General features: G+C 28.7%; 3 protein-coding genes across 6 annotated transcripts in view; 2 read left to right on the top strand and 1 right to left on the bottom strand.

Annotated features, from left to right (window-relative positions):
- The window catches only part of LOC125819887 (probable rhamnogalacturonate lyase B), a 425441-nt gene that overhangs the window by 350159 nt on the left and 48914 nt on the right, over positions 1 to 26368 (top strand). The window lies entirely within an intron of this gene.
- Positions 2836 to 4026, bottom strand: LOC125819929 (uncharacterized protein At5g65660-like). Its single transcript, XM_049499334.1, has 2 exons — positions 3759 to 4026; positions 2836 to 3006 (listed from the first exon to the last, which is right to left on the bottom strand). Exons 1-2 carry the CDS (start codon positions 3966 to 3968, stop codon positions 2884 to 2886), a joined length of 333 nt encoding a protein of 110 aa, XP_049355291.1. The 5' UTR covers positions 3969 to 4026; the 3' UTR covers positions 2836 to 2883.
- Positions 20808 to 22436, top strand: LOC125819909 (transcription factor bHLH93-like). Its single transcript, XM_049499315.1, has 4 exons — positions 20808 to 21392; positions 21579 to 21746; positions 21896 to 22066; positions 22350 to 22436. The coding sequence occupies exons 1-4, from the start codon at positions 20808 to 20810 to the stop codon at positions 22434 to 22436; spliced, it is 1011 nt and encodes a 336-aa protein (XP_049355272.1).

Here is a 26368-nt window from a genome sequence, read left to right as displayed (position 1 = left end):
TTCATTTGGTTTGTCACCTTGTTTCTAAGTGATTTTCAATTTTTTTTTGTGTCAAATCTTAACGATTAAATCGCGATCAAAAACCAATAAGCCAATATCTTAATGGTTAATTCGATAATGGTTTAGCATCCTACAAACAGATAACCAATAAATCAAACCGATAAACTTCAAAATCGAACCGAACCGACCAATACGCAGCCCTACTGCGAAGGCTTTGGAGCCATCAGTCTACCTTATATTCCCTCAGTTTCAATTTGTTTGTCTTACTTTCTTTTATCGGTTTCTAAAAGAATGTTTGTTTCCTTTTTTGGAAAGTCTTTAGTTTTAACTTTCAACCTGACATGTTTCAGACTACAAGTTTAAAAGAATTTGTACATTCTATACATCTTCAAGTTAAAAACCACAAAATTCAAAAGTTTCTTACTTTCCGAAACTCCATTCCAAGTCAAGACCAGATAAATAAATTGAAACGGAAGGAGTAATAACCAACTAAACAAGGTAAAATAACAAGCATCAACACTTCAGTAGATGCAGGATGCTGAATATTCTCTTCAAGCAGCTTCTTCTACACAAGAAGTTCCAAAAAAATCAAGTAAAAAAGGAAGATAAAATTGTTTTGACAGAAAGTAACAAAAAGCTTTTTATTTTAATTATTTTAGCTCAACTATGTGAAAACTTTTTTAAAATTGTAAAAAAAGGAGATAAAATATTCATGAACTCCTTTTTATAATTGGGGTGTTCAGGTAGCTTGTGTATAACTCGATTGATTTTACGATATATTTGTTATTTTTGTTTGTATAGATATTGAATAATTTTATTCATCAATACATTGTTTAGTGTGATATTTGACATGATGAACTTCTCTATGTCAAAAGAAAAGACACATTTGAGGACGGATAAATATAAAAGGCTATTAGTGTTTCACGTGAAAATACAAAATAGTTTTGAATCTCAACTTAACAATAGATATTATTTTAAAATTTCTCTGGTACGAGGGATTGTTCGGATGAGAAACATCCTCTATCTTCCATCCGAAAAGTTGTGAAAGTCAAAAAGATAGGTAACGAATAGCCCTGTGCTAAATGTATAATTTTTTCCATGTTTTTTTTAATCAATATAATGTAATCTATGTAATGTATTAATGTTTTCCTTTTGGTTTGCTTAAAAAATAAATATAAAATGTACTCTCACGTACAACTTTTTATCTAAAAGGCCAAAAAAAAAAAAAAACAGGCATCCAAATCATTTTCTGTTGCAGGACCATACCTAGAAGTTATATACTATTTGGAAGAATCAAATAAAAGGGTCCAATGTACAAATAAAATTGACATGACAAAAGTAAAATTCACATGTGATGAAGATGGATGATAGATATTCAAGAAAAAAATCAAGACTTTCACAGGACAGAACTACTCTTCACCCACCCCACCCCTTAGGTTAGTTTCATGTTTCCAAATCATGATCAATTGAAAGAAGGAAAAATACACCGACATGGGTTGTAGTGCAGTAGTGAGATTGCTTCATTCTTAATCAGAGGTCTTGAGTTCGAGTCCTGAGTATGAAAAAAATTCTTTTAGGAGCGCACCACCTCCAAATGATTCTTGCAATGTACGATCCGGACACCGAATGGAACACCAATAAAAATTACCTAATATCATGATGATTGGTCCTCTAGGCTCTATAACAAACATATTCATTAGGTGTCATGTGTTTTAGAGTATCAGAGTTAGGCTTATCTCAATTGATAATTTTTTGACGTTGGCCTCTTATAGCAAAAAATTATTTACGCACCAAACATATATCCAAGGTGTGAACGGTAAGTTCCACATATGTGTTGAGAAACAAATGATCTTCTTATATAAACTTTTATAATTCTCCTCGTTGAGCTTACTTTTGGGATTCAGTTACGTGTTATATACCCTAAGTTGAGATAATCTACCAAATTTATTTAGCTTTAAAAACACTTCCATGTCCCATTAACCACACCTTATATAATGGTCGACAAAGAAAAACAGACCTTGCTTTCGAATCCAACAATATTAATCAACCACTCCACTCACTAGATTCTCCAATCCCATTCATTAATGTTTATTTAATAAATACCTCAAATCAAATGATACAGATTATGATGAAATGATCGAGATCTTTCATTTTTAGCTAGAAATTATGAATTTGAGCTTTTAAAATGAAAAAAAAAATATCTATTGAGAGTACGCATTCCAAAAGAATTGGTGATTATTGAACCCGGCCCCAATAAAGCTTCACTTGGGAACCAACCTTTCAAGTGTCCCACTTCGATCCTTTTTAATTCTATTGTCACAAGAAAATATCTTTTGAGATTTCATTTTGTCTATTATATAATAACATGTGATTCTTGCCTTTAATTAATATAGGTCAAAAGAGACAAATAATTGACCCAATTCAATAATATTGATATACTATACTATCATAGTACCATATTTTTTTTACTTAATAATATTTGTTCGTGACCCCTTCATAATGCAAAATAATGACCTATATTTACAAGTGTGATATATAATCGAAAAGACTAATTTGTGTTTAGATAGCTAGCTAGCACTTATGATTGGGTCCATATGTTTAATTAGGTAAATTAATATGACTGTTTGTTTCAATTAAAATTTTCGAGATTCAAATTTTTTAAACTTTAATTATAAACTCGAATCTAGAAGTTTTAAATATTTTGAAATAAAATTTATATATTTGAAAACTACGCAAAAAGAACTATAAATCACAATATTAACAACTTATAATATTTTTAAAAAATTATAAAAATATTCTAATCAAAAGAAAAACTTTGATCAACTCTCGAAATTCCAATTGCTACTACATAAATTAAAATGAAGAAGGTACTATATATATAGTCTATACAAGTGTTTCGATTCGGAGAGTGGAACAACGGGGAGTAGGCAAAGCCAAAAACTTTGGAACATCATCGCCCGGCATCAATATTGTCAAGCTCTCACTACAATTTTTATGCTCCTTCACCTAAAAAAACAAAGTAACAAACCCCTTCTATGTATGAGAAAATTTTATAGTAATATTAACGGATTCAGAATTTAGATATTGTGAATTTTAGATTAAAATAAAACTTTGAAACAAATATTTAAGTTAATTGGCATAAAGATACTTTTAATATGATGTGATATTGATAATTTTTTGTTAGGTTCATGATTCTATCTAACTGGTCTCACCCTAGTAAAAGTTTTTTCCATATAGTATTATAAGTAACTTTCTTTTCTTTTCAGCCATTAGTGTGAGACGTTATTTGCACATCCAACGATTTTCACACAGAATAAATTTCATGTGCCATAATCACCACGATTTATGGGCTAATTTTGAGATTCATCGTGTGTCACCCAAATTATCTGAGTATTCAAGGCCACCAAAGTCCATAGGCTTTCTTCTATGTATGTACATCTCTCCAAGCTACGAGTAAAGTCAATAAAATGGGCTCATTCCATCTATCAACCATCTTCATACTCGATTCACTAAATCATTAGCTCTGATACTAATAGACTAAGTCAATCCAATTAGATACACTTAACATGATGCACACATGCATAATTTTTTCTCAAAAGTCACGTAAATATCCTTACACTATATATATAACTTCAGCTATCAATATGAATCTTTATTCCCACATCCATCCAACGTAACACCCCAAATGATTATTATTTTTTCTCTAAAACAAGAAACAAGAAAATGAAGAGGAATTAATATTATCAATATATATATACCTGAATAGACTTAGGATTAGCAGAAACAATTGAATCATCATCTGATGAGGATTGATCATCTTCGTAACAAAAAAGGGATCTAAGCTTATCCCAATGATAGCAACAAGAAAATAATCCAGTTATACAAACAAGAACAAGAACAAGAAGAGCTAGACCTAGAGGAAAAGCTATCGTAGGTCGCGATGAAGATGAAGAATTATTATCCAGCATTCAGATAGCTAACTTAGGGAACTTATAATCTATAAAGATACACAAATTAAATTTGCAGAATGGTTGGGATTATATTAAAGGACTGGAAGAAATGGAAACCGTACAATTATCTATATATTATCGTACGTTTGAAAAATGATATGATATGAAGCACTACCTTTTTTTAAAAATATATAAAATTCAAAAGTTTACAGTGGTAGAAGTTAGGTAAATGAGTCTGACATCAAAACGAACATTTTTTGAACCCTAAACACCAAAAAAAATTCACTCTCTAAAAATACATATCAAAACAGACAGTTCGTCCATTTATAGGCGAACTATGACTAACATCTTTAACACCGGCATCCCCGGCCCTAAGTTAACTTCAAATCCATCCGAAACAGTATTACACAAACTTTAAAGGTATATCATATCTCAATTTTAAGTGTTTGTGAAGTATTTTTGATATATAGAATCATGATTTTTTTTCAATAATATTTTTTTAAAAAAAAATTGTTTAGTTCATGACTTTAAGTCTTAATTAAAAAATAAGGGACTATTTTGAGTTTTTTCCCTTTACTTTTAAGTTATTTATATATATAATAAACGTTGAATTCTCTTTAGTAGAACCTTTCATCTCTGCAATTAAGAAAATACCCTAATTTTATTGTTAATAAAGTTCACCATTAATTGACAATTAAACTCTTCTATCGTAGAAGAAAATCTCGTAATAATAACACACGATTAATTACATTTCAATCCCCGTATTAATATGAAAATATTATATGATTTTTAAGCTATTGCACAAAAATATATTTATTCAGTGCGACTAGACTTGTTTCCACTACCATATATATGGAGTAGTGGGAAATTAAAGGTATAGAGGAAAATGAAAAGTACATTAAACCGTACCATTATTTTTTGTTTGAAATGATGATATGTTGGCGCACAAACTTTGGAGTGCATTTAATTTGTTGGAAGGAATAATATATATATTATTGGTGGAAAGTATTAATTATCACAAGTAGAACCTTCATATATTATATTGGGATTTGGCTCCCCTCCATTTCGTCAAATACGTTTCTAGATGAGAGATATGTGTTCTATTCAATTTTTAAAGGTCAAGATTATATTATATTAAAAAGTATTATAGTTAAGTTAACAAATTTTGGTAAACTATTCTCCAAATTGATAAGAACAAAATATTCCACATAAATTTTAATATCCATTAATATCATTATTTTCATCTTATATTTTTTAAAAAACATATTAAACTATCCGATCTTTATGATGAGAATCAACCAAAAAAAATTTGTGGCAATAAACTTTACCCTTGAAATATTATGTTGAGAAACCAAAAAGAAGGAAAAAATTATCAATATTGACAAAAATTATAAAATAAAAGAAAGGGAAATAAAAATAATAATAAAAAAATGAGATGTTATCGAGATTACAAATGTGAAATATCAAAATTCTAAAGTTTGGGAGAAAGTGTGGCTGTTGTGTTTGAAAAAGGGAAAAAAAGAAGAAATATATATGTTTTTTAAAAATATTATTTTATCTTCTTCGTTGTTTTGTTTTTGTTTTGTGAATTTTGAAAACATATTTAAAGCCAAAATATTTTTGAAGACCGTTATTTATCAGGCTAAATAAAAATATTGTTAGATTCATGTTCTACTTTTAAATATTTGAATAAGAAAATATAAGATGAAATTAATGATATTTATTAAATATCAAATTTGTGGGCAATATTTTGTTCTTACCAAATTTGGAGAATAATTTTTCAAAAAATTGTTGACTTAACTATGGTTATAATACTTATTAATATACTATAATCTTTATCTTTAACAGTTAAATAAAACACATATCTATCATCTAGAAGTGTACTTCACATACATTTGTATTTGAACTTTTGTTATTAGCAATCACTTGCCAAAAAAATCAATGTATTCAAGTGAAACACGAGAAAGTATATTCATACTAAATATTTATATCAAACTAATAAATATACCTGACATACATTTGTATTTGAACTTTTGTTACTTAATTATTGTTAAGTCATAAGAAACTCTTTCACTTCATTAAGGAAAAATCTCCTTTCTCATTTTGATATATTCATTGAGTTCCATCATCACATGACTGAAGTCTATAGACCTATCATGGTGGGAAGGTTAAAGAGCATTCAACGCAAAACGGTCTTAAAGAAAAAAAATATTTTTTATTTGGTATTCAGAGCTTGCATTGGATCATCGATTAAATTTGAATCGTTGCACTGCAATCCATTCAGGGATGACGCTTCCAATAGAATTTTCTCCATAACCACGGCTCGAACGGTCGAACCCAAGACCTCTGGTTAAGGGTGAAGTAGTTCCATCAATGCACCACAATCTATGTTGGTTTGAAACCAAGGGAGGAGCTAGGTGGGGGTTCGTGGGTTCGAACGAACCCAATAGCTTTTCCGTATATCCTGTATTTATACTAGAAAATTAAATAAATATATATGTATATTTACTTGTGATCCCCTAACAAAATTGGTTGACGGCTCAATGGTAAAGAAGGGTCGTGAAAATGTTTTCCATGCTAAAGTACTTGTGGGTTTAGACCCAACTATCAACAAAAAGTTTCTCTTTTTTTAAATGAAATTTGGGAATCGCAAACCCAGTGGCGGAGCCACATACAATTGAAGGGTGTCGATTGACACCCCTCAATCGGGAAATCATACTGCATAGCTAGATAAAAATATATTTTTATGTATATATATTGCATATTGACACTCCTCGACTTCTACACAATTTAACTTCTTTATATTTTGACACTCCTTAATTGAAATTCTATCTCCACTATTACGCAAACCCCTAATCCTAACTCCACATATATTTAAAACCTTATCTCAACAACATCATCAGATTACCTAAAAAAAATAAAAAGTCGAATCGGCAATCCATGTTTATAGTGGATGCATAAGCAAATATAGGTTGTCTCCTTATCATAGCTGCAAAAATGAATAAAAAAGCAAAGTGCTATCAAATTTGGAGTCAGAATTTAAAGTTGATAGTCCGGAATTTTATTTTTCTACGACTATTAAGTTTTAAATTAATAATTTAAATATATTTAATAAATTTTATAAAACAAAACATAAAATTATTTAAACAAATTATTGAATTCAATCGAACTCGTAAGCTATACATGCACTCTAACACCGAATGCGATAAACATTAAACATTCTTAACGAGACGTGAAGAAAAAAATGTCAATTAGTGTGTTACCTTCTTCTAATTAGTGCACTTTTGAATTTTATTTATTAATTAGGTAATTGTCCTTTCAGGGCACATCAATTATTATACACCAAAAAAATATTTTTCATGAAATATTATTATTTCCTAACGTGTTAAGCAAAAAATATTCTTATAAAAGTATTTTTATATAATATAAATAAATATTATGAAAGGTCAGATAGAGGCTATGAGGGTGAGGATAAAGATGAGATGTGTTGGAGGACGAGAACACTATAACAAATAAAGAATTTTGTGACAATAATATAATTATCACTATGTTATATTTAACGATAATAATATATATGAATGTTATATTTTCGACAACTTGAGCACACCTCGTAAATGTCATTGGAGTGAAAAAAATGGATAATTGTGTAGAATGTCAGCCTATAAATTTTGTTTACCATTTATTAAGCTCAACTTATACAAATTAGGAAAAATTTCCGTTCGTCCATATTATTTATCAAAAAAATGGCCAGACGCAACCTTTCTAATTCCTCCTCTTCTTCTTCTTTGTCGTCCTCCTCCTTCTTCTTTAAAATGTAACGTACATCAAACGTGAATCATTTCAGGTGTATTATATATCAAAAGACTTGAAACATCGAGATGATTTCATATCTAAAATTTGAGACTGTTTAGAGGAGATTTTGAGTTGGTCGAGATTGATTAGTCAATGTATAGTTCAGAGGCAGAACCACCCATGCCGAAGGGGTGTCAAGCGACACACCTTTGTCGGAAAATTACAGTATATATAAAGGTCAAATTTTGGTTCTATAGATATATATAAAGTATTGACACCTCTTGACTCAAATTAATGCTTAGTCTAGTTGTTAAGGTGTTGTGAAATGTCCTTGAGGTTGGGTGTTCTAGTCTTAGTAGTAGTCACAAAATTATATTTTTTTTACTACAACCATTGACACCTCATAATTATATTTTTTTATCACAACCATCGACACCCCTTAATGACGATTTTGGATCCGCTACTGGTATAGTTCATGAATAAGTAAGTTATATTCAACTTTTTGAGTGTATCATAATGTATAGTTAGTGTATAGTCAATGTATATTTTTTAAGAGTTTTGAATATTTTTTTATGTAAATAACAACATGATTATATTTTTTGAAAATTAATAATATTCACTCTTAAATATGTTATTTTTGAAAGTTTCCCTTTATTAAATTTGCACTAGTTGAAACTATGAAAAAAGAAGAAGGGAAAATCACTTATGTGTACCTTTTTTAAAAAATATTTACGACATTTGTCGACATTATTCTTTTAACCATATATAACAATTTGGTTGAATGACAGTATTGTTAAAAGTTGCAAATGGTAGCACTTTTTGCTAAGTTTAAAGGAACAAAATTGTTTAAAGTAAGTATTGTTAAAAGTTGACAAAAATGGTAATAAATTAAAAATATACTTAAAAGTGGTAATTATTAAATTAAAAAAAATACCTTCACTTATGTAATTTTTCCAAAGAAGAAGAGGAGGAGGTTAATCAAGTTCAATTCTTTTGGCCCATTAGAAATTGGGCTTATTTAATGGACTAGTCTAATCCTAGGCCTAAAGAGGGACCAAAGGTAAGGCGTTTGGAGTTTGGACAGATATTCAAATATTATTGTCAACTTATTAATGTTATTTTGGGATAATTTTATTCATTATTTCAACTTCAATTTGAATTTTAAAAAAATAATTAAAATGACTTTTCTTCATTTTGTCTACGAAGATTTTCTTTCTATTGAGAAAGAACTATGATACCAATAATTATTTCCCCCGTTTCAAATCATCTGTAATAATTTTTAAAAGTAAATTTTTCAAATTATTTGTCATTTTAGAAGTTCAAAAATTTTTATTATTGTTTTTTTAATATTACCCTTAATAGTAATTATTTTTGAAGACTACAAATACCCCAATTATGGAGAGATGACACATATAGATAAGTAAATATTAAATGAAGACAGATTATATCTTAAGATACAAATAAAAATAAAATATTTAAACCCCTTCCTAATTAATATTTTTTAAAGAAACGTGTAAGAAAAAAAAGATAACGAATACGGAGAGAGTATATACAATTCAATAGTCAGATCAAACTTGATAAGGTAAATATACTTCTCCATACCTAGTGTTTAATGAAGTAAAAATACAAACTAATTAATTATGACTAAGTGATAGATATTTATATTATAATCTGCATCATCGCCATTATTTTTGGACATAATATCTAAGAATTTATAATACCACGGATTTTAATTTTAATTTTATGTTTTCTCACTCGGTGTCTGGAGCCTGCATTGGAGCCATGTCTAAATCTGAACTGCACACTGCAGGATCCATTCGGGAATTGGGCTCCCAACAAAATTTTCTCCCTACTCAAGAATTTTTATTTATTTTTTTTGCTTTAGTGAAGTCTTTTAATTTGATAAAGAAGAAAAAAAGTGTTCTAATTTCAAAAGCATATTAGATCTTGAATACTAATTTGTAGTGAGACTATGGAACATCCAACAACCTAATTTTCAACACTTTTGCATCTTTAATTTCTTGAAAGATCATAGGTGGTTGGCCATTGGATTTTAATTTCCTAAAATACATGTTCAAATAGAAATTGTTTCATATAGGAGACCAAAAGCCAATATTTAAAACAAGCTATATGATTTGTATAATCAGGCTATACCTAAACAATCTTTTTTTTTCCTATTATTTGCCATATTTTCAAGAACCACTAGACACTTAAGTATTTCACTATTATTGATTTATTGAGGTTTATAAAACTAATCAAACCCTAGTTGTACGTCCACAAAGACCTAGAAACAAAATCAACAAAAGATATGTACTATACCAATGTGTAGTTATTATTCTATTTTTGAGCTTAACTATTATATATCGCATGACTCTTGAACTCGATCAAAGCAAAGCTAACTTTTGCATTGTATTTCCATAGCATGAGTGCAAGAGCTTGTAGACCTAAAAATAACTAGTTTAATATGTGGGAGAATTCAATTAGCTTATAAACGTATTAACATTTCTCTTTTTATCCGATGAGGGACAATTGACAAATAGCAACCGTATACATATATATACACTGGTATAATATTATTTATTGTTTATATACACACAACTCACAAGTGTGCATGAGATTTCTTTCTATAATGAAAGTTGAAACTTTGGTTTTAAATATAAGTTGATTTCATCCGTGACTTGATATGCACCATATCGGATTGTATTATCTTCTTTGAGTTATCTTTTTCGTTTTATCTATGAATTATATTTCTTATAAACAACTTGGAATATAGTTATGTAATTCTACCCAAGAAATTTGCCCCCCACATTATGCACGTTTAGTGCATACTCAAGATAATTGGACGAACAATTCATACAAGTTGGATTACAAGGCAATTTTATACCCTTAGATTAGAGGAGTGTACAAAATTGAACCAAATCGTAAACTGAGTCAAATCGAAAAAAAAACTCGACTATTGGTTTGGTTTGACTTAGTTTGGTATTGGAAAAAAAAACCCCAACTATATTTGGGTTGATTTGGTTTTAACTAAAAAAAAAAAACAACCTGAGACCAAACCAACCCAACATTATATATATAATTTTAAAATTTCAGTTTATACGTAAAAATATTTACTTTGATATAATTTTTAAATATTTCTTATACTTTTTCATAGTTTTTATCTTTTAATATATTATTTCATGTTTGAAAGTTAGAATTCTTAATGGTCTAATAAAGATTATAGTCCATAGATGTTGGTAATTATAATAAAGCTAAAATCAAAATCAAATTAATACTAATGCAAAAAGAAAATCAATTCAACACTAAGAATGACAATAATATTGAATATTTGTTCTTTAGTTTTACATAGGTTTAGATAATTAAAATACATAATCTAATTTTAATTTCCTTTAATATTTAGTCATGTAACTAATACTTATTAAACTTATTTGAGCATGATTTAGTACTTTTAAATTATGACCATTTTCATTATGACTTATTAATTTGCAATATTTGCTTTACGCGATTTCATTATTAATTTTTTGTTGGATATTTTAGTGTCATTAATCAAATCATATTTTGTGTTATTTTCTTAAGAAACACCTTAGATAGTTGTATTTTGCTATGACTGATGAAACATTTGAAGTACAAGTAAATTATATGTTTGTATTAATACTTATCGGAAAAACCCGAAATAACCCGAGGTTGAAAAACCCGAGTTTTATTGATTTGGTTTGGTTTATAAATTTAAAAATCCAACACAAATGATTTGATTTGATATTTGAAAAACCCAAACCAACCCGGCAATGTACACCCCTACATTAGATAATAGATACTACTATACATAATGCAAAAAATAAAAAAATGCAAATAAGCTAGTCTATAGTATTGATCAACATGGCAATTGACATTAGGAATGTTAATTAATTTTGGATACTGATCAGATACATATGAAATTGATATTGGATACACAATATACATGTAAATCACGCTTGGAGAAAGTATATATATTCAGAAAAAGTACATTTGTGATATATATAAATCTGTCTCGGTCAGATATATGTATTCGTAATAATATAATCTTTTATGGCAAAAAATGTAATTAGGAAAACTGTTTTTTCAACATGTTATTAACATCAATAATAATGTACTTTGTGTTGTTTCCTCTTTAAACATTGACATAGTTTAGAATTATTTATATTATTACAATTAGGATTATTGAGTCCTAACTAAATAAAGAACGCATGATTATATAATGAAGTTACTGCCTCACATAGAGAAATAAGAAGGCCTCGGCCATCTCGTGCAAATGGTAGGGAGGTGAAAGCCTGGGGGATGGTTTCTATATAAAAAAAAAGTCAAAAATTTATAAACGCTTTATATGCTTGCCGTGTTAAGAGTCTCACATCGAAAACAATTGGTCTCCATATATACATACAATTCTCATCTTATGAGCTAACTCAGTTGGATCTCTAGAATTATGATGTCCACACTATAGTTAATTAACGTGGTCTATAGGTGCGGAGTATTAAGAGTCTCACACTGAAAAAGGGATAGACAATTGATCTCCTTAATTATATGCACTTGGACTATCTGTACTATATAAGCTAATGTTTGAAATTAAGTTAGAGTGTTAGATTCAAGATTCATTCTTTACGTACCAAATACATAAATACGTCATCAAAATTTATAAGTAAATTTAATCAGCTTATAAGCTTACATCAAATAGTGACAAAATAAAATTAAATTAAAAACTTGAAAATGATTTGAGTTTATAAGTAACGCATTGTAATTCTTAAGACAACTAGCATCATGGAATTTGTCTCTTTTAGAGTTTCTTTCATTGTATTTGTACCACTCATTAATTACTGTCATTTGTCAAAGTATAAATTAATCAATGGGGTTATAATTGTCGTTTTCCCCATTATCTGCACAATAGAGAGTCTACTAATTAAGTAATTAACTTTAATGCTAGCATATAAATCTCAAAATATATTTGTTTAAAAGTAAAACCGCGGACGACTACCCCTGTTTTATTCCTTCTAATATTATTATAATATTGACAACAACAATACCATTGGCTCATTAATGCTTTAGGCTTAATGAGATTTGTTTAATTTGTCAATTATGTTATATATATGAGATTAATTAACTAAGAAACTAACACATGGATTCACATGCTTCTTGTTTAATTTTATAAGTGGGATTTAGAAAAGGTAGAATGTAATGTGTATATAAACATTATTCCTGTCTTATGAATATAGAGAAATTTGTTTCTAATAGACCCTTAACTTGACTCACTCAAGTAAAACATATATATAAAAATCAAGTATGCAACAACTAACTAAAGTTGTTGCCATATATTAATATTAATTAACAACATCATTGTTGTTGCTAAAAGGCTATTGCTAATTCTATACTTTCTTGTAGATGTACATGTAAAGTAAACATAGTCGAAGAAGGAATGATGAAAACAATGAAGAAGAGAGGATAGGTAATAGTGACAAAATAATATGGTAACTGAATCAAATGAAACAACAAGTAATACTAAAATCGAAGAATAAAATAGGAGGAGAGTAATAATAATAATAACAATACTTGGAAAGAAAACTAGACAACACACTTGACCTACTAACCTTCTACCCTAATCGTTCGACCTCCATAACTTTCTATCTAGGATCATGTCGATAAGTTGTAGGTGAACAACCATGTCTTGTCTAATCACCTCTTTCAAGACTTCTTCTTCGGCCTACCTCTACCTCTTCTATACCTACTATACACAACCTCTTGCACCTTTTCACTGGGACATCTGTGCATCTTCTCTTAACATGTGTCTGAACCATCTCAACCTCGACTCCCTCATCTTGAGCTATTATGGAGGCTATTCTTACCTTGTCTAAATAGCTTCATTCATGATCCTATCTCTCCAAGTATTCCCACAATTTCATCTCAATATCCTCATTTTCGCTACTCCCATCTTCTGGACATGCAAGTTGATCATGACCAGTCAACACTCCACCCCATATAACATAGATTGTTTGACCACCACGTTATAAAATTTACCATTATCACACAAAACACCGAATGCAAACTTCCATTTCATCTACCTCATGTACTCCATCACGATGTGTAACATCATCTTCAATCTCCCCATTTCCTTAAATTATTGACCCCATAAATTTAAAACTCTCTTTCTTGGGGATGACTTATGTTTCATCCTTACTTCGACATCTACCACGTGAGTTACATCCCTGAACTTACACTCAAAATATTCGATTATTTTTTGAAATATTGGTATTAGAAAATTGAAAATCAAGTTTGAAATCATGATTCGAAGTAGATTTAGATTAATTTTGAACAAAATATCCGTCAACATTTTGTGACCAAAATTTGGCGATTCGTCGAAATTTGTTATCAAAATTACGGAGATCTAAGTTTTGCCCATCAATTTTAAATTCATCAAGATTTATGGCCAAATATTAGCTATATGTCAGAATTTATTTAGAAAAACTAGCGACTCGATGAAATGATCATACAATTCAACTATAACAATATCTGAAAATGATACTATATAGTAAATTTTAATTATTTTTTCCCATAGCCCGTATACTATAAGTACATTTTTTTATAGGGAATTTTACACAATCTCATAGAGTTAAGAGCTAATTACATTTTATCCCTAACTCTTTTCCAAATTAAATAAATCCCTCAAATTTGGTGGAATCTTGATACATCCCAAAATGTCCTGATACATCGCGTCCCAGTTTCGAATATATCCATCAACATTCCGATACATCGCGTCTCAGTTTTAGATACATCACTCAACGTCCCCGATGCATCGCGTAGTCTCGATACATCGCGTAAAGTGATGTATTCGACCGATACATTACGTAAAGTAATGTATCCGAGAATAAAAGAGAGTTAAGATTTTTGTAATTTTTTCAAATGGTAGAGAATTTTAGAGAAAATAGTAAAATAAGTTGTGTATTCAGGTAATTTTTCCTTTTTTATAACCTCCACATTTCCAAGAAATGGACTAATCTTGAACAAAGTCTGGTAGTTGCATATTATTTGATCCATTATTAATCAAAATGCCAACATTTTTAGATGTAAAGGAATCATTTTGGATTAAATAATACCTTGAGGAAAATGTTGCATCATGGACAATTATTATGTAGCTTGAAGAGAACTAGGGTTTTTGTAATATTCTCTTTCTAGCTAGGGCCTCAATCATGGTGATTATGGTTTGACTACTAAAGTGTCTAGTGGTACTTTTATTTGAATTTTAAACTATGCCAATTGGCATTTAGTCTCCAAATTATGAAATTAAAGAGAATAAGTTTTATTTGCATATGTACTTTTGAGAAATTATTGTACAAAATTAGGTTGTTGGCTGCTCCATAGTCTCCCTACAATGAGATCTAAACCTCAATCTCTTCAAAGATAACAAAATCATGAATTGTATTTTTATTCTCAAAATGCAATAGCAAAATACAAGTTAAGTTAGTATTCAAGATTTTATAGGGTTTCAAAAGAGGCATTACTACAGACAAAAATGGTTTTGTTTACTTATCTTATTTTCGAAATTTACTAGCATGATTAATTCAAATTCGTGTTGTGTAGGATCTATTAAGAGAATGTGCTCCCGCCTCCCTATTTCTTAAGACTTGAAACTCAAGATCTCTTGTCAATTATTGGAGTACCATCAATTTTGCCACATCTCGCATGGTAAAAAAGAGAATAAGAAGGGCAATAATATAAAGGGAATTTATAATAATCTCACCTAGTTTAACAACTAATTACGTAGATACACTCTAGTTTGTAATATTATGAATCTTACCAGATTTTGGTGCGTCCAGATTCATGTATCTTGGGATACATGAGGACAGGTGTAATTTGTTCCAGATGCATCATATTCAAGTGGATTCACATGTATCTGAGATCCATAACAAATCTCGCTTGCCTCCCTCACCCCCCCTCCCATCTCGCTCGCCTCTATCCAATGTATCTGGTATCCTAGATACATGTGAATCACACTAGATACATACAAATACATGTATCTAGTGTGATTCGCATGTACTTGGATACATGACTATCTCACTTGCCTCTCTTTATTTTAGTGTATCTGATAGAATACATGTATCTAGGTGTATCTTCCTCAATATATATATAGTATATAAGTAACTCTTAATAAGTGGTAAGATACGTAATTATTTGAAAATATATATAATTAGTATATATGATATGGATATATGTTTAATAGGAGGTAGTTTTTCCTAATATATATCCCATTAATTGTTGTACAACAAATAATGGAGGAGTTGAATATATTGGTAAAGTTCTTCCAGTTAAGTTGGAGACAACAAGGGTTTACTATAATGTTGAAATAGTTGTGCAATTTGCAGCATCATACAATCTTCTAACCTAACAAAATCACATTATTTTGGCTCTATTCACAAGATCTTTTATATGTTAATTGAAATTTCTAGTATTTTCCTCCAACATTATATATGTCAATTATTTTGACTAAATTTGTATTTCACTAATGAGAGCATCTTTAAGCAATCACATTACAGTAATTTAAAACCAACTTGTAATGGTAGGTACATGTTGAAATGAATAGTAACTCAAATATTGTTCGATATTATGAGTATGAGGATTGGAATTTGACCAAAGAAATTTGATTTAACATGTAAAGCATATTTTGATTTTTCCATTTATTTTTAAATTATGAAAAAAGAAAGAAAAAAGTTAGAAAATTTAATGTTAAATGGATCTTGGACTAAATCGACTCAAAAAGCTAGCTTAGAAGGGTGAATTGTCCAAATACGTAAAGTTCCGTCATCGATGTGAGATTTTTTACATTCTTTTTTTTTGTTTCCCAACCGGTGTCCGGAGCCCACATTGAAGCTCCAACTAATAAATTTAAATCATGCACTGCAGGGTCCATTCGAGAGTGGCGCTCCTAACATAATTTTCTCCATACTCAGGGCTCGAACCCGAGACCACTAGGTATGCACGGTGCAAAAACAACAACAACAACAAGAAAACAAGGAGGAGACAACGTCAACTGACCACTTTTTGATCTTATCTTTAAAAAATAACCATTATCATTAAGTTGAAATTTCACGTGTGAAACTTCATGATAATAATTCAGAAATTTCACTTAGTAAAATTTGAAACTCCATTATAGTAATTAAGTTTCAATTACCGAGGCTAAAAATGACTATTTGTAAACTTTACGCGAAAGGAAAAGGGAGATTAAAGTTGCCAATTTTATCTAAGGGTGCTTAATTATCGGATTCGGTCCGATTTTGTGTATTATTGATTTTTGGTTCGTAAGCACACTGATAATCAAATCGATACGAAATTCATTTTTGATTTTTTATTAGTCGGCTTTTGATCATTATTAGAGTTTGTATTTACCATTTAAAGCCATTATAATCATAGATAAAAAGATATTTTTTGTATAATTTTATTGGATTGTTGATTTAACCATTAGCTAAAATCTTAAAATCAGAAACCGAATAAATAATTCAATTAAAAAATTACAAAATCGTCTAAAATTTAATTAACGGTTGTAAAGTTAAGGTGTCTTTTTAAAAATTCAGGACAACTTCAGTGGTGACTTTATGTCTTTTCTCATATATAAATTATGATTTAAATTTTTTCAACTAGCATATTAATCCATGTGTTAGTTTCTTAGTTAATATAATGTGTAGCATTTATCAATCATAATCATCAAATTGAGAAATTGTATAAGCAATATTGCATTAATGAGCCAATGGTTTAGTTGCATATAATATGCTACCTTTAATTAATATTAATAGTACCCCTCGTTAATGGGGTTAACGACAATAACCCCTAGAGTAATGACAAATTAATATGCTTACGGATCATGAATTTGTATTTCAATTTGGATTATGTCACATTGAGCCTCAAAAACATGTGCATCAAATCATATGAATTTAGACTAGGCCTTATATGTTAATTCACTTAAAAGGTACAAAATATAGATGTTGAATTTACTATGCTTGAATCTTTAATCCGCCTCTGAGTCAAACAAATATTGAAGGATCTATGACAGATCATGATTTCTTGATTTTGATTAGAGCTTTATACGCCTCAATAATGGTGGTTATGGTTGAATAAATACTATTAAAGTGTCTAGCTAGTAGTGTTTTTTCCCTTTTAAGTGTATTGTGGTTCTTGGAATTAGAAATGGAAATACAAAAATAGATTATTGCTTAATTAGATATAACCTAATTATACAAAAAATAATTATCGTAGAATTGGCTATTGGTCTCTACAATATGCAAACGACATGTATTCATTGTAATCCCATAAGTAAAGTCTGATGAGTATAGGATATATGCAAATTACCTTATTACTATCTTTATGGAAACAGAGATTGTTTCCGATAGAGAACTATTGATTTCTAACAGACATTTTCTATTTGAACATGTATATTAGGAAAGGATATGGCCAACCACCTATGATCTTTTAAGAAGTTAAAGATGCAAAAGTGTTGAAAATAAGGTTGTTGGCTGTTCCATAGTCTCACTACAACGAAATCTAACCACAATTTCATCAAAAAGAAACACAACTACTACTCTTTTAATTTTTTCTTAGTTCGATATTCGGTATCCGTATTAAAGTTTGATTAATTTGGATTTAAGCCACATATATAGGGCTCTATTCAGGGGAAAGCACTCCTTATTAAGAACTTTTCCATATCCAAGGCTCGAACCCGAGACTTCTGAGTAAGGGAGAAACAACTCCATTCACTGCACCATACCCTATAGTAAAAATTTCACAACTTGAATTGCATTTGATTCTCAAAACACAATAAAGAATACAAGTTAATTAGTATAATGCTGAAATAATCATGCAATCTTCTAAAATATAATCATAACAGAATCAGATTCGTTTGGCTTCATTCACAAGATTTTAAACCTATTGATAACCCAAGCATTTTCCTCCCACAATATATTTTGACTGCAAAGTTGTATTTCACTTATGAGAAAATCTTCAAGAAATCACATTTATATACTAATATAAAGTCAAATTGCACTAATGAGGACTTTATTTATATATGTTTAGAAATTAAAAAAGGTTCAAGTTTAATTTATCAATTTCTATATTGTATACTTGCTAATATAATTTTAAAAAGTAAAATCATACCCAAGCAAGTAGATTTTAGAGTTTAACTTGCTTCAAATATTTTTAAACGGAAAAAGGATAAATACCCAAGCAAGATATCTTTAGCGCTAATTGCCGCTATATATATATATATATATATATATACTTTCAGAGGCAGTTAACACTCTTTGTAAAATATCCCTAAAGTCTATAGAGACATTGGATCTAATGACAATTAACTAATGCCGGTAAAGACTTTGACACTCTTTAATAATGTCAATATTTATTACCTCTAAAAACTATTTTATTATAGTAACTCGGTAAAAAATTGGTTATGATCTATTATTCCGCTCATCCTAACTCGGCCCATTTCAATGCGAATAAGCTCATTTTAAACGATCCAAATTAATATAATTCGCCCATTTGACACTCTTACGTATTAAGCTGCCTTGGCAGTCTTCTCTCACGAATCTTATATAGCAAAAAGAACATATTATTTGAAAAATAGATTACTTTATTCTTGAAGGAGGTTAATTATTATGGAATTATAGCTGGATCATATTTCCGTACAGACAAGGAGTATAATGTGTTTTTGTGAATATGAAATTGTAGAATCCAGAGACTATAAGCTGGCATATATATAAAGAAAAATATTACGTATTAATTATTTTTATTATTGTATATTGTGTTGACCTAAAATCTTGCATGCATATATTTTGGCTTCACCTTAGGGTTTCGGTGTAACCCCTATGAAAGATTTGGATAAGTTACCGATTTAATTGTTCGGCTAAAAATAATTACACTCACTATTTAAATATATAAAATCTATGTATTATTATGTATAAAACATGTATAACATTTATATATTATACATTAATATATATATATAAAAAAATACATATTTGTTTTTTTATTTTTAGTGAGAGGGTTATGTATCTTCCTACTCGCTTCTCACAATCCTTGTGCCAAGAAAAAAACAAACCAAAGATGAGTTTAATATGATACAATTACTTTCTTTGTTTCAGTGGCATAATTTGAATTTCGAGAGTCAAACTTGTTTAATTTGACTGTGAATTTGGACAAGGAACTTCAAGTTTTTAGAAATAAAATTTACATAGTTAGAAATTATGTAAAAATTACTATAAGTCACAACAATTTACGATTCAGAATATTTGAATGACATGAAAAAATTATGGTTAAAAAAAAGTCATTTGAATCTCAAAACTCGAACGGTGTCGTACTTCATTTCGCAGGAAACAAACATTACCTTCCACAGCTTTATACATGAATTTTACTTTTAAAATGAATCAGTTTAAATTTTATGAGTGAAAAAACACTATTTTACTTGAAATAATACTCAAACAAGTTAATCAATATTTTATCAGTATTCTAAAGATTGAAGTCTAGTTAATTACTAGCGAACAAACTTCAAATTATTTGAACTTCTGAGCTAAGGCAAAAAGTTTTAAGGCATTAATATATATATATATATATATATATACAAATAGATAAAATTTGTATGAAGTTGAACAAGCATACACATACGTTTTATGTGAAAAATTGTATTTTACGTATGACATCCTACTTATATTATATCACGTAGGACGCATACGTCTATTTGCTCAACTTTATACAAATTTAATTAATTCTCTATTTATGCACAATCAAAATTATATTAAAAGTCATCACTAACTGAGTACAAATTAAATTAGTCATTTACATATTAAATACATTTTAAAAACTCAACTTCTAAAAGCTGAGCAGATTCCATTTGTCTATTCTGTTAGATGATATATAATTATTAAAAGCATATAATATACTAGTAGTACATTTGTTTTGTTTTCCTATAAATATTCTCCAATACTTGTCCTACATATTACTACAATCCTCCATAGATTTTTATTAGCCTCTTAACAAAAACCTCTTTTTAAGAAAAAAAAAAACATGGAGGATTATTATAGAGAGAATGAATTCTTATTAGATGAATTATTTGCTTTAAGAAGTGATTTATGGGAAAGTACTTGTCTACCTATGGAAATAAATAGTAGTAGTAGTAGTAATTTATATTGTAACAATATTAATTATGATTGTTTTGGGGAAATTCCTCTTCCTTCTACTACTACAACTTCTTTTGAAGACTACTATAATAATTTTCCAATTGACCAAAGCCAAAACTATTCATTACTACATAGTGAACTTTATAGCACACAAAAAGTAGATGTATTGTCTCCACTTGAACTCACTAATTCTTTCAATTCCCCTTTTACTTCCCAATTAGAAGATTTTTCATCAATATACTTTGATGTTGGAAATTTTGGTGATTGTAAATTGGAGAGAACTCAATCAACTGCATCGTCAGCTGCTATAGCTCCTGCTAATTTCAATATTGGCGTTTGCCTTGATAAAAAGGCGAAAACAAAGAAGGTGAATGGGGAGCCTTCTAAAAATTTAATGGCTGAAAGAAGAAGAAGAAAAAGGCTCAATGGTCGTCTTTCTATGCTTAGATCTATTGTTCCTAAAATTAGCAAGGTAAATTAAAAGATAGAACCTTTTTTTCTTTATTTTTTTTGTTAAATGTCCAATATTAGTTAAGCAATAAGTTGTTATAATTATCTCTAAATAGTTATAAGTAATTCTCATGTTATGACTTGTATATATAATGATTGAGTTAAGTTCAAGATCTCGATCTGATATAATTAATTTTGACCTTTGTAGATGGATAGAACGTCAATCTTAGGGGACACTATCGACTACACAAAGGAACTTCTTGAGAAAATCAACAATTTGCAACAAGAAATGGAACTAGGGTCAAATCAACTAAGCTTGATGAGTATTTTCAAGAACGAAAAGCCCATCGAAATGTTTGTCAGAAATTCACCTAAGGTACCTTTGACTCGAATTCTGTATTTATCTAAAAAATAAATTACTATGTGTTTATGTATACTTAGATTTAGCTCATTTTTTGATATTTGTTTTACTTCAATTCAATAGTACTAAATTATAAGTTGGTGTTATTTCCTTTATTTATGCAGTTTAATGTGGAAAGGAGGAATAATATTGATACAAGAGTGGAGATTAATTGTGCAAGCAAATCTAGTCTTTTGCTATCAACATTGACCACACTAGATGCCTTAGGCCTAGAGCCTCAACAATGTGTTATAAGTTGTTTCAATGATTTTGCAATGCAAGCTTCTTGCTATGAGGTATACAATTTAATCATCACCTTTATACAAAATACTTTTTTTTGTTAACAAATAATTTTCATGTGTTTAGTTCGTGAAAAAATATTTTCCAAGAAAAATGTTTTCCACTTTCGATCAGTTTCTATTGCTATCTTAACTTCTAACTTCATATTACTTGTTCAGACCAAGACATTTGGTATTATGATTAATATTTAGTGTTAAAATATTTCGTTAAAACTCTCTTTATTTGCTAAAATAATTTAATTAGAACAATTTTTTATTTTTTTTTGTGATATGATGATAGGAAATGGAGCAAAGAGGAGTTACAAATACAGAAGAAATAAAGCAGGCACTATTCAAAAATGCTGGATATGCAGGAAAATGTCTCTAGTTTTTTTACTAAATTTAATTTTGATGGGAAAAAATTGTTGAATGAATTTTGTTAATGGATAATATATTCTTGAATTTGCTTATTATTATTACTATTTTGTCAAGTTATTAGGAGTAGCTCTCTCTTTCAATTGAGAGGCCATAATGATTTTTTGTAACTTAATTAATCATTTTCAAGATGATATCAATTTAAATGTATTTTTAATTTGTAAATCGTATGAGCCGTAGTTTAATATGAGCCAATGGTTTTCTAGCCAATAACGTGGGAAAGGAAACTAGGGGTAGTCCACGGTTTCTAATATCTTCCAAACAATCACTTTTAGATTTACTTTCATTTCATTATCTTTATCATAGTCAAATTTATCGTAATTCATAATTAAATGATATTGAGCTTACATATTGACTTACTCACACACTAAACATTCGGTTCTGAATGTGAGGAGGTTGTTAAGTGTCCCACATCAGTTAGGGACGGGAGATTCAGTCTCTTATATGAATTTAGACAATTTTTATCCTATGAGTTTATTTCTGAGATTAAGTTAGGTTTAAGATTCATTTTTTTAATTTTATTTTTACTTTTCACTCTAATATAGATAATTATTAGTTATAACATTTAGCCTAACCAAATAAAAGCATATTTTTTTTTATGTTTTTCCTTTAACATTGTCTCAAATCATTTCTTAAGATCTAAAACTACATATATATTAATTAAGATCTCTCTTCTTCTTCATTCTTAAGAGGAATGCATTAACAAAATTGTCCTTCCATATAGATCGTCGGATATACGAATATGATAAAATATTTATATTTTTTATTATATTTTAAAGTATGTGCAATATGGAATTAATTACTCCATATATATCTATCCGTGACTCTATGTGGATCATGCAAATGGAGGAAACGACAATAACCCCATTCATGATGATTTATATTGATTTTATTTTTTTTTTGATGGATTCATTCTTGAGAAATGCGTGGTACAATGAAATTAACTCTAAAAGATAAATTTCATTAAGCTAGTTGTCTATTTAGAATTCCATTTTGGATGTTTGGTTAAAGATAATTGAGATTTGAGACTTGAGGGTGTGGGTTTTATTTTATGCTTAACTAATAGTCTGTGTGGTCAAATTTTCGAGAGGTCAAAAATATTGGAGTGTTTGATTAATAACAAAAGTTGTTTTTTTAGAAGATGAAAGAAAAATGTTTTTCTCTAAAAAGTTTTTTTTTTTTTTTTTGAAAAATACTATTTAGAAATTACATGTAGAAACACTTTTTAAAAATTTGGTCAAACACTAGCTAGTTGTAGCTAAAAAGTACTTTATAAATTAATTAATCAAACACAAATTATTTTTTACCAAAAATATTTTTTTAGAAATCACTTTTCAAGATGAATTGATTTTTAAAGTTTCTAATAAAGTAAGTCATTGTCAATTAAATTATATTTTATCATTATTCGATCCACAAACATGCGTGTTATAATACAAGTACAAATTGGAGCACTTAAACTTGAAAATTAATACTCTTATAGACTAATTCTTCTCATATTATCACTCAAATAACAATTTAAAATATATGTAATATAACAAGAGTGAAATAGACAATGAATAGAATAAAGGAGAAAGCTTGATTGTTGTTTAAAGTCGGAAGGAAAGTTCAATTTTTAAAACAAAATTGAGAATGCGAATAATTTTTATCCCCTACTCAAACAATAAATTATTTTGTATTATAAAGAACTTGTACAGAGTGTTTCGTGGGGTATGAATGGAAATGCTTGCATTGCAACACATGTACTATCTTTATAGATTATCATATAGTTTTCGAACGATTCTTACTCTATAATGAAGAAGTTGCACACTATTTCCTCCCCATAATAAATATGTTGCACATAAGTTAATTTGAGATTGAAGTGTAATTTTTTTATCAGTTTAAAATTTTGGTCAATCAAGTTGCATTAAAGCTACTCAAGAATTTCACTATTAAGTAGTGTGGTTATAATTATATGTCTTTTCATATTAGGCAAATAACTTGTTTAAAAGAATTGTGTGTAGACCAAATTAGGAGGACTAACTTTTAAGTACTTAATAACTAATTTATTTATTTTTTGAATATGTGGTATTAGTTGTTATGTCATCACCAAATGCATCATATAAAATATTTGTTAATAGCTATATACTAATATATATTGAATATAGAATATTAGATAAATTAAAGAACAATTTTGTATTATTATAGATCAAATATAGAATGTTAGAATATCAAAACTAAATCAAGATAGATGACAAAAATATTATTATAAAATAATTAATTGTCTGCTAGTTCTTTAATCGTATTAATTAATAGTTGAGATTATATATCACCGTCTCATTAAAAAAATCTTCATATTGGAAAGTAGATAATGAAAAATAAAAAACTTAAAATTTGTAATATGTTATTTTAGTGCAACCTTCTAGGCGAAAAAAGGAGGAGATGAATATTGTTTTAAGAAATTAAAAAAAAAATGTCATATAAATTTGAATAAAAAAAATAATAGATTAAAAGGCAAAAATTCTAAAAAAAAAAAAATGAACCATAAAATTTAACCGGATGGCTACTTGTCCTCCCCCTCTCACCCCCCAAATAAAATGTACTTATAAAATATATTTCCTCGATTTCATTTTACTTGACATTTGTTATTAGGAATGATATCGAAAGAAAATAATAAATTTCTCTTTATTTGCTAAAACAGACAATTAAACAAATAAACGAAAAAGTGTCAACAACTTTTTCTTATCCCCCTTACAACATACAATGTCATCCCGTTTATCTCGATTGAAACCAAGATCCAAACCAATCGATGAATGTTACCCAACATATCAACAATTACAAGAAGAAGAAGAAGAAGAAACATTCAACACTAGAGATGTTTCAAGACAAGAAAACGTCGATAATGATGATGATGATGATGATGAACCTGTATGGACATTTCGCGTGTTGTTATTGGGATTATTATCGTTTATTTTCTTGATAATTATCACAAAATATTATCTTCATGAGACATCAGAATGTGTTGTGTCAATGGTATGGGTTATGGTGTTTGTGTACCCTATAGGTTTTATTATGGGCAAGAAATTACCAAAAAGGAAGATTTATTTACGTTTAATTGGATTGGAATTTTCTTTGAATCCAGGATATTTTAATACCAAAGAATATGCATTGATCTCTATAATTGGTAATATTGGTGCTGTTTATGGTGGATTAACTTCTGATTTCATCCTCAATACCTCTTTCTAGCTTCATTTTTAAAGAGATCTAATATTAGGGGTCGTTTAGTAGCTGGATAAACGCAAAGTTAATACATGAATAAGTTGATTGTTCATGTATTAATTTTATACCATTTTTGTTTGTAAATAGGATAGGAGTTATTCATATATTAATTTTATACTATCTTTGATCGGTAGGATTGTATCTTTATTGAATTATTATAATGTAGTTTACTTTGTAGTTTCTATTTTTGAGGGGTGAAATAGATTGTGAAATTCAGTATTAAAATATGTGAATGGAAATTGGCTTGTCGGAAATGTTTCTGACAAACTTTTAGATAAGAATTTCATATTTCTGATAGGATTTAGATGGGAGTGTCAATTAAATATTCATATTTTTGTAGTAGTGATTGTTATTTGTGCTATGTGTTTGTCTCTTATATTTCGTTTATTTTATTATCTTGTTGTTGTTTTTCCACTTGTTTTTATTGCTCTTTTTTTTCATCTCTTCTTGAATTAAGATCTATCGAAAATCATTTTTCTGGTAAAATTTATGTATACTGTATTCTCTCCAAATCTCATCCATTGGAATTATACTTGATAAGGAGTAAGAAAATTTCGACCAAAATAAAATTGAAATATATGAATCAGTTATATTGGAGTAGTAACAAACTAATCTAGCTATTAAAGGAAT

The sequence above is a fragment of the Solanum verrucosum genome, unplaced genomic scaffold, assembly GCF_900185275.1.
Source record: "Solanum verrucosum unplaced genomic scaffold, falcon-dt-bn FXZP01000229.1, whole genome shotgun sequence".
Classification (NCBI taxonomy): domain Eukaryota; kingdom Viridiplantae; phylum Streptophyta; class Magnoliopsida; order Solanales; family Solanaceae; genus Solanum; species Solanum verrucosum.
The sequence above is the reverse complement of the archived record's forward strand: the minus strand, read 5'-3'. Positions and strand labels throughout refer to the sequence as shown.